The sequence below is a fragment of the Trichechus manatus genome, unplaced genomic scaffold (genome assembly GCF_000243295.1).
Source record: "Trichechus manatus latirostris isolate Lorelei unplaced genomic scaffold, TriManLat1.0 scaffold00156, whole genome shotgun sequence".
Classification (NCBI taxonomy): Eukaryota; Metazoa; Chordata; class Mammalia; order Sirenia; family Trichechidae; genus Trichechus; species Trichechus manatus.
In genome coordinates this window covers 4,304,790-4,321,122 of record NW_004444092.1, presented here as the reverse complement: position 1 = coordinate 4,321,122, position 16,333 = coordinate 4,304,790, and the positions used below count along the sequence as shown (strand labels likewise).

Here is a 16,333-nt window from a genome sequence, read left to right as displayed (position 1 = left end):
AAGAGAATTAGACAGAGGCAGAGAGGGTTCTGAAGGAAACAAGATGCCTTCCCCTTCATCTCAGTTAAAGCTAAGTGCCCTACTCGTAACTCACATCTTAGCTTTACCCCCTTCACACCTTCCACGTTGTCAGATGCCTGGTGCTACATTATTGCGTCTAAGAGGGGTTTTCGACAGCAGTGTTCTCCAATTACACGTTTCCATTAACAAAAGAAATATTTTTGTGGTTTTCTTAGGTACTTGCAGAAATATATACTAGCTCACTAGTAGCCAGAAGCATCTGATCTGTCTGCCTCACAGCCCTCCGACAGTTAGGCATTTGCTTTTAGGCAAATAAAATGTCAACTACCATTAAACAGCATATGGCAACAATATGGCCATTCCCTCTCTGGGGACCCACCTCTCCGCAGCAGAGATGGTACTTGAAATAGGAGATGCTTTTAAATGCAGAGACCCCTTATGCCTCCCACTTGGGCATGAAGACTCTGGAGTGGGCGGAGTGCCACACAGAGAAGGACACTGGCAATCAGATCAAAGGTGAGCATAGGAGGCAAGCTCCCAGCCAGCAATGACCAAAGTCTGTCTGCCCTGGGCATATGGGTCTGTGGCTAAGGGGAAGTACCATCCCTAAACTGGCCTGGATTAACTCTACAAAATAGAAAACAGCCTCCACAGCCACTTAAAGAGGGCTTTGGGCAGACTTGAATTGAATGCAGTGGTGCTCAGTGAAGGAAGGGAGCCGTTGAAAGTGAGTCTCCACCCGTATCATCTCTGTGGAATTCCCTCAGTGAAGGGGCTAAAGTAAATTGACTTCTCTTGAAATAGATGATAGGGGTGTGGAACTCTGTTTGCTGGGTCAGCTCATGCGTAAGTGGACCTGAGGCAATATGGATAAGGAGGGGGGCTGCCTTTGGAGCAGACAGTCTGCTCAAGATTGAAAAATAAACCAAGTTTCCTCAGGAGTCTCTGGACTAATGATGGCAGCAGGGGACACCAGGGATTGTCAATAGAGATAGCTTAGTCCTCAAAACATAGTCTCAAAACATTGCTTGTCCTGATTTAAGGGAGCTATATTATGCAAATAATCAAAATGTGATGTTTGTGCTGTTAGAAACAGAATATAGTCAGTCAGCCTTACCAGTTTTACATCAAGCTTTTAGTAACGTATGACCTTATCATATTTCTGAGCCCCTGATTTGGCTGACAACATGGCTACGTCAGTGAAATCACTAGCTTTGTAAAAACAGAGTTCAACTCTATTGTCAGGACAGCTTCCTTTGATTAGACAGTTACCATTATCTAAAAATTCATGTCAACTTTATAATTATTTTTCCCCTTATATAAACCACATATATATACTTATATAGCACCAAGGATAATAAGGTGGGGAAACTTCTTGTTTCCAAATAATTTTGTTTGTCTAAACTGTATTAACTGTATATCTTAATAATGCTTTATTATACTACTTAATAATAGAATTAATAGAAAATTTGAAATGCCTAGGAAAGCAGTGAACTAGTTTTTAAATAACATTAATAAGCTTAATAATGTTTTTCATAGAATTCATCTTCAGAAAATGTACTGTTAAAAATGAGGACAATAAAAAACTCTACAGTTTTTAGTAGTGTTAACCAATTTTTTGGAATTGCCTTTTACTGTCTTCTAGATAAAGATAACTGACGGATAACATCATTTGCTGCTTTCACTGACAGTCAGTACGTTCCACAATTGGCAGCATCAGCTGGGTCAGTGGCTGTATGACTGGCAGGATGTTGAAGAGATTTTCAAAGACACTTTGCTCTGAGGAGGGATGATACAGAGTTTCTAAATAGAAGAGGAGTTTACATTGTCAGGGCTGTAGGTGGGGGACTGTCCCACATGTCTAAAGGAACCTAAACATTTAGATGAAGAATAAAAAATTCAGTCATTCATCCAAATGTTTGCCACCATTGTATCAAACATCAGGGTACTTAAAAACATCTTGAGAAATGACTGAATTCTAAACTTTGCATCTAGATAATTGAGGTCATACAGCCTTAGTGTTTCCATATGAGTGATAGTAAGTCAAGTTTGGCACGTTCTAGAGATCTGTTTTGAACCTTGTATATATATATCTGTTGCCATGGAGTTGAATCGGACTCATAGAGACCCTATAGGACAGAGTAGAACTGCCCCATAGAGTTTCCAAGGAGCGGTTGGTGGATTCGAACTGCTGACCTTTTGGTTAGTAGCTGTAGCTCTTAACCACTGCACCAGCAGGGCTCCATATATATATATATATGTGTGTGTGCATACATATATATGTGTGTGTGTGAACATATGTATGTATGTATATACACACACACACACATATATTTATATACACACACACATATACGTATATATGGAGTTCCTGGATGATGCAAATGGTTAATGTGTTCAACTGTTAACCAAAAGGTTGGAGGTTTAATTCACCCAGAGACACCTCAAAAGAAAGGCCTGATGATCTGCTTCTGAAAAATCAGCCACTGAGAACCCTGTTGAGCACAGTTCTACTCAGATGCACATGGGGTTGCCGTGAGTCAGAAGCAACTTGACAGCAACTGGTAACTGGAACATATATATGCATATATATATGCATGTGTATCCATAATGTAACAAGTAATGTATTGAGCTTCAAAATAAGTGGAACTGATAAATCACGTAGCTACTCATCCATTTCTAATCTTCCAAATATAAAAGGAAAATAAGTATGTCTACTTATTTATTGGAAACACAGGTAGCAAAGTGGTTAAGAGTTTGGCTGCTAACCAAAAGGTCGGCAGTTCGAATCCACCGGGTGCTCCTTGGAAACCCTATGGGGCAGTTCTACTCTGTCCTATAGGGTCGGTATGAGTCAGAATCAACTTGACGGCAACAGGTTACTTATTTATTGTCATGGAGATATTGTACAGATTGGTTAGCTGCAAAACACAGTGGACACTGATGGTAGATCTCTGGTACTCCAAGATGTTATTTTGTTTTAGCTTGAATTTAACTTTTTTATCAAATTTAAATTGAATTTTGACTTTGAGATAGAGAGCTTTTGTGGCACTTGAAATTTTTTGAAATGATTTAGTCAGTGCTTAATTGGGGCTAAGTGGTGAGTGAATGAAGGGAGAGTGAATGGATGAATGAATGAATGATCAACTAAGTATTGGATAGAGTTCTCACCTGGTGGGGTTGGAGTCTAAAAAAAATTAAAGCAGTTGATTGCCGTCTGTGTTTGAGTTATGTAGAAATATCTCCACTGTTTGTTTTTCTCTAGTTTAGTCTCTCAACAAACTGTAAAAGATTAGGAGGGGTATTTGTTGGGATTTAACTGAAGCACGGAAGCAATCAAGTGGTTGAACTCTGGATTTTTCAAATTGAATGGCATTCCATTATCCATACTGATTTGAGCTTTGGTAAATTCAATTGTTGATACCACCTGGTTAATTTTAAGTCTTTCTGAAGCTTTTTAAAAAAAATGTTTCCAACATAGCTCAAGCAACATAAGAATTTCATCAATTGAAAACTAAGAATCATTTCTGTGGGATGTGTAAAACAAGAAGCTGACCAGCATTATTTCTTTCTTTTTTACTTCAGTATCATTATTGAGAGTTATTCTTGAATTTTATGAAAACCAGATTGAGGCATGATGCATGTTCTCCATCGAATCGTGTTCAAGGAATTGGGACTGAAAATCATTCAAACTAGAAAAATATGACTGAAAAATACAGTATACATTCCTAATTCTACCTCAGAGTATCTGAGACTGTTTCTGACAAAAAAGCCTTAGGCTGACAGTAGATCTGAATTTTTTAGAAATGGAAGCTTAGCTTACCAGTCAGAAAGCGACTATATATATATATATTTTTTTTTTTTAATCACTTCTTTACTTTGCTGTTCTATCAGTTACAACTTTTATCCTCTCACTATTGCCCACAGAAAGAAAATCCAAATTCTTATGGGTGCCACTCAAGGCCTTCTCTTATCTGGCCCAGTCTACCTCTTCACACAAATTTCTTACTACCCACTTTCCCAGGCAAGCTCCCTCCCGGCCAAACCCTACTATGGGCCATTCACCACCCTCTGCTTTGCTGTCTCCAGGCCTTTGTTCCCATTATCCCATCTCTCAGGAATGCCTGTTTCTTCTCCTTTTCACTTGCTAAATGTTCCACATATACTTCAAGGTATAATAGAACCTCCTTTATGAGGTCTTTCTAGCCATCCCACCATTTCAACTCTCTTCTCCCCTGCATTACATGCATGAACACACTATATGTTCCTATGATTTAGTCATGGCATGTATCACATTCCAGACTGCTACCTAGGTGTGTGGGTTGTGCCCTGCACAAGGATGCAAGTGGGAACAAAAAAATCCCACTTACTCTCCACTTGCCAAGGCATGCACCTACCTGCTTGACTGTGTCTATGCAAAGGGGCACCGTTTTTTCTATTTCACACAAAGACACTATATGGGCTAGCAGCAGTTCTCTTCATTTGTGTACACGTTTTTTAATTCCTCTTACCAGGGCACAAGTTTGTTGAGGACAATGACTACCTTTATATTCCCACCATACCTGGAACAATCCCTTTCTCACATATAGTAAGTACTCAATGGTTTTCATTGAATTTAATTGAAGGGATGAAAAATATTTGTTAAAAACAATTAGCTTATAAATGCAAATGTACAAAATACTGCAAAAATCCAAACGTACTTTTTAGCAGATGTGGAGCAGTTGACTTGTCTGATTTTAAGTGTATCATGTTCTGCCTCAGCTAAACAATTTCCTATAAAATATAGTGCCCAGTAGTCTTCTGTGGAATTTCAGAAACCACATTTGTGATGCTATGATAGACTATGGCAGAGCTGGACTGAAATCCATTTCTGACTGTTTGTTAAAATAGGCAAAGAATAACATTAAGAATTGTCTGAAGTGGGCAGGGTAAAGGTCGGGAGAATGCCCATGGGAGGTGTGGAAACTTTGGGAGGAACCAGCTGGTCAGTACACTTCCTAAAAGTCTACATTAAGCGAAAAAAAAAAAAAAAAAAAAAAAACACACCTCATCGCAAATTCTCAAAGCTAAAGTTACTCTGCCTTTGCCAACACTGTATATAGTATAACTTGAAGTGGCCATGCCTTCAAAATAATCACTTTGTAAAGACTTCAATGGCGAATTGATATTAGTTCTGTTGCAGTTCTACTGATGAATGGGAAGTGTCCATAAACCAAGCTTTACAGACCACAAAACAATGAAGTACATAATGTAGGTTTTATGCTTATTTGATAACATGGCCAGGCCTTCAAATTTAAGTCTCAAGGGGAAGCATTGGGCAACTTCTAGTCCATACCTGTGTACAAAATCTCCTGCTAGCTATGCACTTAATCCCAGCTTTAAACTACCTCATGTTTTCCAGGATGTGCTGAGTTTATGAGATGAACTGTTTTCTCTTCAGGAAGAAACGAGAGTTCTCCAACAATCTGATGGTGCTCTGAAATCTCTGGCATCTCTCTCTCTCTCTCTCTCTCCTTTTCCCTCCAGTCCTCTGTGATGTCAGTCTGCTTCGCCCGTTTCCATCCCAACTTGGTGGTCGGTGGGACTTACTCAGGCCAGATTGTCCTGTGGGATAATCGCAGTCATCGAAGGACACCAGTGCAGAGGACACCCTTGTCAGCTGCTGCACACACAGTAAGTGGAACTTTTGCCACATTTCTGTCAGCTACCTAAGTCCTGAAGGAAGAAATAGCTCAACTCACAAAAGTACAGATTCTGCCAGTAGCTCCAAGTTACCAAAAAAATAACCAAACCCACTGCCGTTGAGTCGATTTCAACTCATAGCGACCCTATGGGACAGAGTAGAACTGCCCTGTAGGGTTTCCAAGACTGTAAATCTTTTACAGAAGCAGACTGTCACATCTTTCTCCTACGGAGTGGCTGGTGGGTTCAAACTGCCAACCTTTTGGTTAGCAGCTGAGTGCTTAACAACTGCACCACCAGAGCTCCTAGCTCCAAGTTAGAAGTATCTAATTTATGATGATCTTATCCTGACTGGCCAGAATAAATCTGAGTGAAAAGTAGGTGAAGGAAACACCAGACTTAGAGAAATGTCTTAATAATCTACAATTTCTAGCACATAGGAAAAATCTCTTTAGATACTCAAAAGGCCACCAGTGAAAATGGATTCAAACTATAGAAGGACACAGAAATATTGACCTTTTGGAAAAGGCATCTGTGGAACTGTTTTCCTAAAGAAACTCTTCACATCTGCATTATTAGCTGGAAACATATATTTTCTAATGAGGAATAAGCATTTCGTATCTAGCAATGGTTTATGGGACTTTCACCTTTTCCGTTTGTGATTTGAGGAGTACTATGACTTTAAATTCTGGAATGCGTGGTGTAAGTCTCAATGTAAAGTCTATAGTGACAGTATAATCCATAAGGTTAAAAGTCAACATCTCAAAACCATTACTTATAATTTAGTAGAAGAGGTTCAGTACAGTGTTCATAAGACAACTATACTGTCATTTCCTTTAAGAGAATGACAGGTGTGTATGGCAATTGTTAGGAGGAACAAGAAAACAGGCATGTCTCCATCAATCCTTGCTACCTTGACATTCAGGGTAACTGATGTTCTTTCTCTGAAATGCCCAAATTATGCCCACGGATACAGCTCTACCATTGTTTTCAATTTCCTTAATGTGGTTGCCTCATTTGTTTCATCTGCAGGCCTCAAAAACCATTCTGGCTTGAAAAAAGATTGCTAGTCGCTTTAGCTAACACCATGAGGAGGAAAATCCTGCCACTTTTGTAAGATTGACAATGTGAAATAACAAATACCAAGTCAGCCCTAATTCTGATTGACTTGGGCCTAGGACATATGCAGGTGGAACTAGTTCTTGGGAATCTTGGAAAATTGCTCTTGCCTACCCCATTTCTCCAAACTAATAACAGAAAATTGTACCCCAGGAGAAGACGGGCTTGATTCAGGTGTTTGCTCAAGTAGTGTCAAACCGTTTCTGTGGATGTCTGATGTATTGGTGAGCATACTTTCTGAAATTTCAAAATATATATATAAATCTTAATGTTAAAACATTTAGCAGTAACCTTTTAGGGAGAATCCAAATCCAGGAGCTCTTCCAAAGAGTTAACATTCCTCTTCCATTAACTAAAGAGTGTGATCATCACAACTAACATGCTATTATTATCAAATTGAATGGCATTATTTCTGTTAGGAAATCTAAAAAAAAATTTTTTTTTTCTCTTTTGCTGTATTTGATCTAATCCATAGCTAAAAATGCACAGTTAAATTTTTTGATTGTGGTTCAAGTTCCACTGTTGCTTGGTTGATTGGTACCCAGATCAAAAAGGAAAAAGAGGCCCACCACAGATTACTAACTAATTTCCTTTCACACCCACCACACATATGCATTTTGGACAACAGGAAATCATAATTAAAACAAAATCCTCTGCCACACAGTAAGTTTATTCCTAAAATAAATAAAAAACAATCTGGCAACTGTACTGGAAAAATGAGCTGTACCATTGCTTTTTTCTTTCCTTTAAGTAGAGTCGTGTATATGTGTGTGTGTATGAGTATGCATGCTCAAGTGTCCACTTCTGTTCTTCTGGTTTCTTTACATCTCTCTCTTTTCTCTTAAACCTAGTTTTATTACAGGCCAGTAGTACTGGTTAAAGCCAGGGAAGAGGAATAACACACACTCATTCTTCAAGCATTTGGCTCTATACATTCTTGTAGATTTGCCTTATTTCCCTGCTACACCCTTAGGAATCCCAGTCCGTTTGGGTTTCAGTGATTTGTGTTGATGTGTGGTGATTATCAAAAAAGCTACATTTTTCCTGGAAAAACTAGGTGAATTTCAAGTTCATGACAATATTTGGACCCTGCTTTCCTATGCTTGAGTTTTATTAAGTTTGCTATTTTTAGGTGAGAACTTGTTTCAGGCATTCTTTCATTTGATTTCCACATAGAGCCTTGAGTTCACATACTATTTCAGTTTCCGCATATACCAGAGATTTGGGTAAGAATGTTGTCTATAGTTCCATAACAAATCAGTCCTCTTGACATATAGCGATCTCATTAGGATAACATTTAGTTTCAGATCTCTGCTCCATTTGCTACTGTGCAGGTCTGCTAAGGCTCATTCACTTGAAAGTTTCCATAGGAACATGGTATGAAAAAGATACAGGGGCTTAGCTGACTGTCCATCAGCAAGGGTGAAAGAGGTGATGCGATTGCCAAAAAAAGCAAATGTAATCTTAGACTGAATTAATAGAGCCATATCTTCTAACACAGGAGAAGTGACAACAGCACTGCCCTGATTTCTACACTCTGCTGATCAGAAGATAGGTAGATGGTTGTGTATCATTCCCAGAACTTTACTGTAAGAGGAACTCAGACAAAACAGGGTACATTCAGAAGAGATTGATCAGAATGGGGAAGGTATTGAAAACCAGGCACCCAAGGAATAGCGGAAGGAACTGGCAAGGTTAGTCTGAGTAAGACAAGACTGGGGGAATATAACAACAACCTATAAATATTCAAAAAGCTCTATTGTTTTGACTTGATCTATATGATCCCAGTGGGAAGATACTGAAAGTAACTTCTTGAATTTTCTTCATCCCCATTGGTAGAAAAAAAAACTCTCTATGAATTAGTGCTAACATGGTCACCCTTTAAGAAAGGTGTTTAGCAGAATTTGGATCACTTCTTGGTAGATGCAGATGGGTAGCTGTACTAGATGATTATTAGGGTACTTCCTGACCAGGAGTTTATATGATAATAATAGTTTGGGAACCAACCTTTATATAATATCAACTTTCCAGTATTAAAGGTTGTTTCATTGTAGTTGTGGCGAGGTATTATGGACAGTTACTCATCAAGAATAAGACTTAGACTGTCAGCTATTTGCACAGAGAAGCATCAAGTAAGTTGCGGTTTGGCCACTGATGGCTAAGCTGCCTGAAATCTAACCCAAATTACTGCTAGGTTCTGCTTATGCTAACCTTCCATTTAGTATTTAATGTGCAGCTGCAAATGATTTTAGCATACCATTTAGGATTCTGCACAGTGGGATAATCTACTAGAGTTATGACAGAAGGTTAGAGCATCTTGCTTACAGTTCCTAGGATATAAAAATGACCTTTTTCAGAGTTCTAGCTAAATGTAAGCCTCCATAATACTCCAAATGATATTTTGAAAAATAAATCTATCATTATCCTAGATTTTGCAGTAACATAAAAGAACCTAATTTTATCTCAGTAGGTTCCTTGTGCCAATTTCTCCCACCCATATCTCTGCCCAAATTAAAGAGGCTGATGCATATTAACCACTTTTTTATAAAGAATGCTAACAAATGTTTGGCACTGTGACCGTGATGCATTAAACCCCAAATTTAGTAACACTTCTTCCATAGTCTTCCCCTTTTGAAGACTGTCTTTTTCAATCGCTCATTTTGAGTTTAGAAGCCAAGCTATGTGGTGACGACTCATTCAAGTAATTCAGATTCACCTCTCTGAGCTTCTTCTGCCCCATCAATCCTCATTTGCTCTAGCTTTCTTCAGTTCCATTGCTTTGCATCTGACTGAGCAAGGTGAAGCGCTGTAAGTATTTCCACTACTATGTGTGGCTGCCAGAGCTTTCAGAAAGAAACAGGTTCAAACCGAAAGTGGCAAATGACCTGAGGCTTACATTATTGTAGGATTATGTCACTCCCTAATCCTTGTTATAGAGGAATGTGTTTGACACTCAAATGTAAGCATTTCCACTTGGATCTGTGTCTGATCCCCCATGTTTATGTTTTCTCAGCATCCCGTGTACTGTGTAAATGTTGTTGGGACCCAGAATGCTCATAACCTCATCACTGTCTCTACTGATGGTAAAATGTGTTCCTGGAGCCTGGACATGCTCTCAACTCCACAGGTGGGTTTGTTTTCCCCATACACATGACAGCATCCTGGTTAAAAGAGATGCCTGCCTAATGGAACATAGTTCCTAAAAGCCAAACCCTCACATCCTATGTGAGCTAAAACCAATGGATGCACTTGAAAGAGTGGGGCCTGCTTACAGCAGTCTCGTCTTGAAGCCAAAACCCATTTCCTTTACCACAAATCATGTAATTATTGTAATACGTTAATACTTAGGTCAGTTTCAAGTGAAAATGAAATAATCCGTTTTAAAGCATAGTCATTATGGAAGTTGCCTGTGGTATAAATTGTACTCACCCAACTGCATTGTTAAACAAATGCAAACAAGGTTGGAGCTCAGCGGAGCAATCCCTTATAGTCACTTGCCTTGGAGAAAAGGTATCTCCGCAAAGCAGAAATCCAAACCCTTGCTTGTGTCCGTAGCCTAGGCAACCGACTATGTATAGGAAGAATTTGTCCAACCATCTGTTTTCTCCTCCGGAATGTTTGTTCGTATGGCTCCTGCCATTCCTTGCTCAACAAATGAGAAGTCGAAAATGAAAAAGTTCCAGAGTTTCCAAACCACTACTGATTACTGTAATAGAAACCAAACAAAGGGGTGAAAGTGGAGGAAACCTTTGGAGAGACGTCTTAAATACATCAGGATGTATGTGTGTATCCATACACCCAGAGAGACACGTACCTATAGCTATACACATAAACACACACACATATAACTGTACACACTTTTTCCACATTTCTTTGTAGGAAAAAATAAAAAGACTTCACTGTCCTCCAATTGAAAAACACAAAGAGTTTATTGTCACAGCCTTTGACAAAAATGTGAGGAAACGTCAAGAAAATTGTAAAAGATATCTAGAAGAAAAGTCTCAACTTTACATTTCTATTCCTTTTCTTGGATTAATGACCCTAGAATGTCTCTTATATAATTCTAGGAGACATTGAAGCTTCAAAGTACATGAGGAAATGTGGAAACTGTAAAGAATCTCCCTTAAGCCTCCACAAAATACAGTTCTCTTCATTTTAAGTGAAAAAAAGACAGATAACTAATAAGCTGCTTACAATTTAAGTTCCTCTTTTTTAAAAAAAAAAAAAATATTTTATTGTGTTTTTGGTGAAGGTTTACACAGCAAGTAAGTTCCCATTCAACAATTTCTTCACCAATTGTTCAGTGACGTTGGTTACATTCTTCACAATGCATGAGCATTCTCATTATTTCCGTTCTGGCTGTTTCTTTTAAGTTCCTCTGCTTTTGCTGATCGTTAACATCACACAGGCCTGGAGTTGTGCGTGGGTATTTTGTGGCCTTGTCTTAACAGTCTCAGCAATATGTTGTTTCCTTTTAAAGAACAGAGATGATAAATAGACATAAGAGAGAACCCTCAATGTAGGAATGTTTAATTGCCCAGTCGCACAGGGGCTACAAGGACATTTTTATTCGTCTTTTCATGCCCATAGCTGCCCATCTCTAAACATAGACTGAGAATTTCATGGCATGGCTTCTGTGGATGGCAGGGAGGAGTGGGTGCATCTGGCAGTTGCGCTGGTCCCTTTCTCTCCTAAGTTGGCAGCCAGGAGACTTTCACCTTCTTATATACCCAAGAGAATGGAAAGCAGGCACCCAGATACTTGTACACAAATGTTCACCGCAGCATTTTCCATAACAGCCAAAAGGTGAAAACAACCCAAGTGTCCATCAACAAATGAATGGATAAACAAAATGTGGTATAGACATAAGATGGAATTTTATTCAGCCATGAAGAGAAATGAAGTCCCGATACCTGCTACAGCGTGGAAGAACCTTGAAAACATTATGCTAAGTGAAATGTTGAACAACAACAAAAAAATATCATATGATCTCACTTTTATGAACTATCTAGAATAGGCAAATGCACAGAGACAAAAGTATATTAGTGTTTACCAGGGGTTCAGGGAATGAGGGACTTATTGCTTAAGGGAGGTTTGGGATGATGAAAACCTTTTGGAAATAAATAGTGGTGATGGTTGCACAACATGGTGAATGTAATTAACGTCACTGAACTGTACACTTAAAAAATGTTAAAATGGAAAACTTTTTGTTAGATATATATTTTACCACAATAAAATTTAACAAATAAAATGTAGATGGAAGAGAGAGAGAGACTTTACCTTCTCTGCTGCTAATTTTAGTGATGGTGCAGAGCTTGCACGGTCCTCTTTTCTATACTGTATTGTCACAGCGTCTCCTCCTTTAGTCCAGATACTGATGTGCTCACTAAGTGGGGGTCTCACTTACTGCCAGCATGTTGCATGACCACGTGGTCTGTGCTGCAGATACTGTTAGCTGAGCTTTCGGTTTATTGACTCCTTTGCCAGATGACCAGTTTGTTTGCATAAGAAAGACCAAACCCCCAAGCAACTATAATAGTATGGTATCCCAGAATGATTTTTTAAAATAATTTCAGGTGCACAAAATAGGCCATTTTATGTCAGCAGCCAGAAATGCTCAAGGACATCAGTCATGCTTAAATACTCTTTACTGTCATAAAACTAACGCAGCAGTATATCTTTTAAAATACCCTTGAGTTCCCAGTGTAGAAAATAATTTTGTAGTAAATACTCTCATTTACTGTTTTAAAGAATTGTTTGAACACAGTACTTTGCAGGTTCATAGCCTGTGCTCCCAACGACTGCCCTTCGGTGAAGACTAGTCCCTGCTGAAATCTGGTTGTTATGACCTGAGTGGCAACTTTCTGGTTTTAGTCCATGGCGGACATACAGTACTGCTTTGACAAATGTGCTTAGTACATCTGATATTAATACATGTGTATTCTCATGAACAATTGATTTTGAAAATGTTTGTAAATACAAGGATATTGTGTGTTTTATTAAAGCCTGGGGTTGACAAGTGTAACCATTACAGCATTATCTTTAGTTTCTGCACCATTAGTTTCAAAATTCTCACCATCATCTCAGCCTGACTGTAGAAGCAGCAGCACACACTGACGAAATCCAGCCAGCCTGAAATCAGAGATACACAGAAGCATGAATGTGAGGGCAGTAAAGCGTGGTTTCTGGCACAGACGGGGTCTTTTGTAACGGTGTGTGAAAAGCAAACAGACAATTTAGCCAAATGATTTTTCCGTGCTATCTTTGGCATGGCAAGGAGTTGACAGATGGAAATGTAACTGCCGTGTTTTGGTAGGAGAGCATGGAGCTGGTGTACAATAAGTCCAAGTCTGTGGCTGTTACCGGAATGGCCTTCCCCACAGGAGACGTCAATAACTTCGTGGTTGGCAGCGAGGAGGGTACCGTCTACACGGCTTGTCGTCATGGAAGGTGATTTTCTGTTTTCTTACTGATGACATGTTCCTTGTTTCTGAAAGTCTGTTATCACATTCTGAATTGTAACCACCTTTCATTCCGGGAATGGCATTTCTGAAGAAATGCAAAGCACAACTCGAGTCTCCATTATCTTAAAGTGTACATCTGCCCTGGTCATTTTTTTTCATTTCATTTCCAGTAACCTTCAAGTCACCTCCTATTCATGGTGACCCTTATGTGTCAGAGTAGAACTGTGCTCCATAGGGTTTTCAATGACTCATTTTTTGCAAGTAGGTCACCAGGCCTTTCTTCCAAGGCACCCGTGGGAACTTAAACCTCTATTAGCAGCCAAGCCCATTAACCATTTGCACTACCCAGGGGCTCCCTCCTGTTATTACCCATTTGTAAATCTTTGATAGTTCACACTGCCTTGAGGTAAACAGTCCAAACTTCTTAGCATATCACATGAGACCCTAACTCTCTGGCCCTTCCCAGCCTTATCTTCTCCATATGCCTTCAGATTCCAGCCACACGCCCATCAGGTATAACAATCCCCAAATATTACTTATCCCACCTCACTTCTATGCTTCTGTACACTCAGTTTCTTCTGCCAAGTCTAGCCGTTCTCTCTTTTTGATTAATTCCTCTTCATCCTTCAAGAGTTGGCACAGAGGTCGCTCTACTTTGAGGCCTTTCCTGATTCTCTTGGGGGAAAAAAAGAAAAAACACAAAACTTTCTTCTTTATGGTCATGTAGAAGCTTCATCCCTTTTATTTCCAAGAGGATTTATTAGGAACCTACCATGTGCTAGATACTATCTTAAAAATACAGAAAGCAACAGGACAGACATGGAGGTCATATTCTAGTTGAGGATGAATGGTAACCAACTAATAAACAAGTAAATATATAGTTGATGATGATGATGCATGCTGTGGAAAAAATTAAAGTAGGATAAGGGAGATGGGAAGAACCCTCGTGGTGCAGTGGTTCTTTGGTTAGCGCCCGGCTGCTAACCAAAAGGTCAGTGGTTCAAAGCCACCAGCTGCTCTGCAGGAGAAAGATGTGGCAGTCTGCTTCCATAAAGATTTACAGCCTTGGAGACCCTATGGGGTAGTTCTACTAGCTATGAGTCAGAATCAACTCAACGACAACGGGTTTGGTTTTTGGTTAGAGGGTATAGGACTGTAGGCTTTCAGATAGATTTGCTATTTTCTAATTTTTAATGTATGTTTCTATGATAGCATTAATCACATTTTATTTCAATTATTCATTCATCTGCCATTTATCTCTTGTTAAACTATTTTCATGTTATCTTTCATTCCCTGTCCAATGCCCAGCATGTAGTAAGTAGGAACTAAAAATGTATTTGCAGAATGAAGAAATGACTCTATCCAAATACTGTAGAGAAAATGCCTTAGGATCCCTCCTCCCAGCCAGGGGAATTGGAACAGTATGAGACATACAAGCCACCATGCCTTTTCCAGGTGATAAGAACTCTGGCTTGATTGAGAGAAGGCCAAATAGCCCCAGAAAACAGAGCCAGCAGGATAGGTGGAATCCAATCATTTGCATGAGGTTACAAAATTGCATGTAAAACTTAACAGCTGGCCTCACATCTTTTGAAAGATCCACTGTGTTCACCCTGCTTAATTTCTCTTTCACCTTAGTAGTTCTTGTTCAATTGATTTTTTCATCTCTTGTACCTATCCTAGGCGATTGAATGAGGAACCACAAGTTGTTCCAAGTTCATAGTCCTATATTTTGTGATTTGTAGAATTCACAGGCATCCATGGTTCAGCTGTGGGATTTTTTTCCATTCAAACAATATGAGTTGTGATGCTCCTGCTCTTGTGCACGTGGAAACAAGCAGTTATTTGTCCTGTTCACATGACTGAAAGATGACTAGGAAGATATGCCTCACAGTTCCACGCCCAACGCTGCTACTTCATAAAACCTGGCTAAAACCCACACATTAAAGTTTTGTCAAACCATAAAAAGATCTGATAAAGTTATTCATTCGCACAAACAGTTGCTGCATACCTGCTTTGAGGAAAGCACGTTGCTAGGTGCTGTGAGTCATTCAAGCATCATTGAAGTGTGGCTGCTGTCATCGAGAAGTTGATGGTAGGGAGGAAGGTAAATGTGCAAATATCTGCAACAGAGCTAGAATGTTATAACTGGCACGAGAGAGGTGCAGAGAGGGCAGTGGGCCAACGTGGAGTCACAAGTTTATCTCTACATTTATTAGAATTAATAAGGCATAATTTAAGTAAGTTAATCCAGGGTATTACCTAGGACCTTAATTATCGCTGAAGGCTATAGAGCATGTTCATAGATTTTTCTCAGATTTTTTCTTTTTTTGTGTTTTCAGTTTCTCTAATGTGAATAACCTTTTACATGATAACCATTTTTCTTCTGTATCTATTGTCCTTTACAAGCACAGTCAGAATATGCACTTTCAGAATATTTCAAGAAGAGTATCTATGACAAACACCACAAATCTCTTTACAATGAGCTTGATTTTGCTTTTCTCATTGGTTCATCCATCTGAAATACAAAGTACAGATCTTAGTTGAGTCCTACAGTAGCAAGGATTTGGCTTTGTAGTTATTTTAAATGGGTGATATAGGGCTATGGGATGGGGAGTGGGAGTTCTTCTTTTCACCTAACTTGCAGAAGGTGCAAATCCACTTAATTAATCCATAAATTAAATAAGGTCCTCATTTTTCACCCTATAAATCCTCTCAGGATGCTGTAAAGAGAAAGTGGAATCTCACCAGGGGCCACTTCAAAGATCAGTTCCTCGTGTTCATTAGAACAAATTTAAATAATCACATGTGGAACTGCTGTTAGCAGTTTCACTGGGCATGATTTTTGAGTGCCTGTTACATGGGATATATGCTTCAACACTTTGCGCATGATTTCAAATTTTGCTCAGCATATTGACATTTATTGGTGCTCTAGAAGACCAAATGCTTTAATAACTTAATTCAGTTTTACTCATAATGACATAATATTTAGATTCCACAATCCCTATATACCATTACTGTCACCCGTTGCTGTCGAGTCGATTCCA

The 16,333-nt window shown here is 39.1% G+C and overlaps 1 protein-coding gene across 1 annotated transcript in view; it reads left to right on the top strand.

Moving 5' to 3' along the window:
- Nucleotides 1-434: 434 nt before the first annotated feature.
- Nucleotides 435-16,333, top strand: part of LOC101344071 (cytoplasmic dynein 1 intermediate chain 1) — a 51,342-nt gene continuing 35,443 nt past the window's right edge. The window contains exons 1-5 of the mRNA XM_023740521.1: nt 435-537; nt 4,536-4,609; nt 5,548-5,694; nt 9,836-9,949; nt 13,139-13,272. Coding sequence (XP_023596289.1) covers nt 435-537; nt 4,536-4,609; nt 5,548-5,694; nt 9,836-9,949; nt 13,139-13,272 — 572 coding nt within the window. The remainder of the gene's footprint in view (nt 538-4,535; nt 4,610-5,547; nt 5,695-9,835; nt 9,950-13,138; nt 13,273-16,333) is intronic.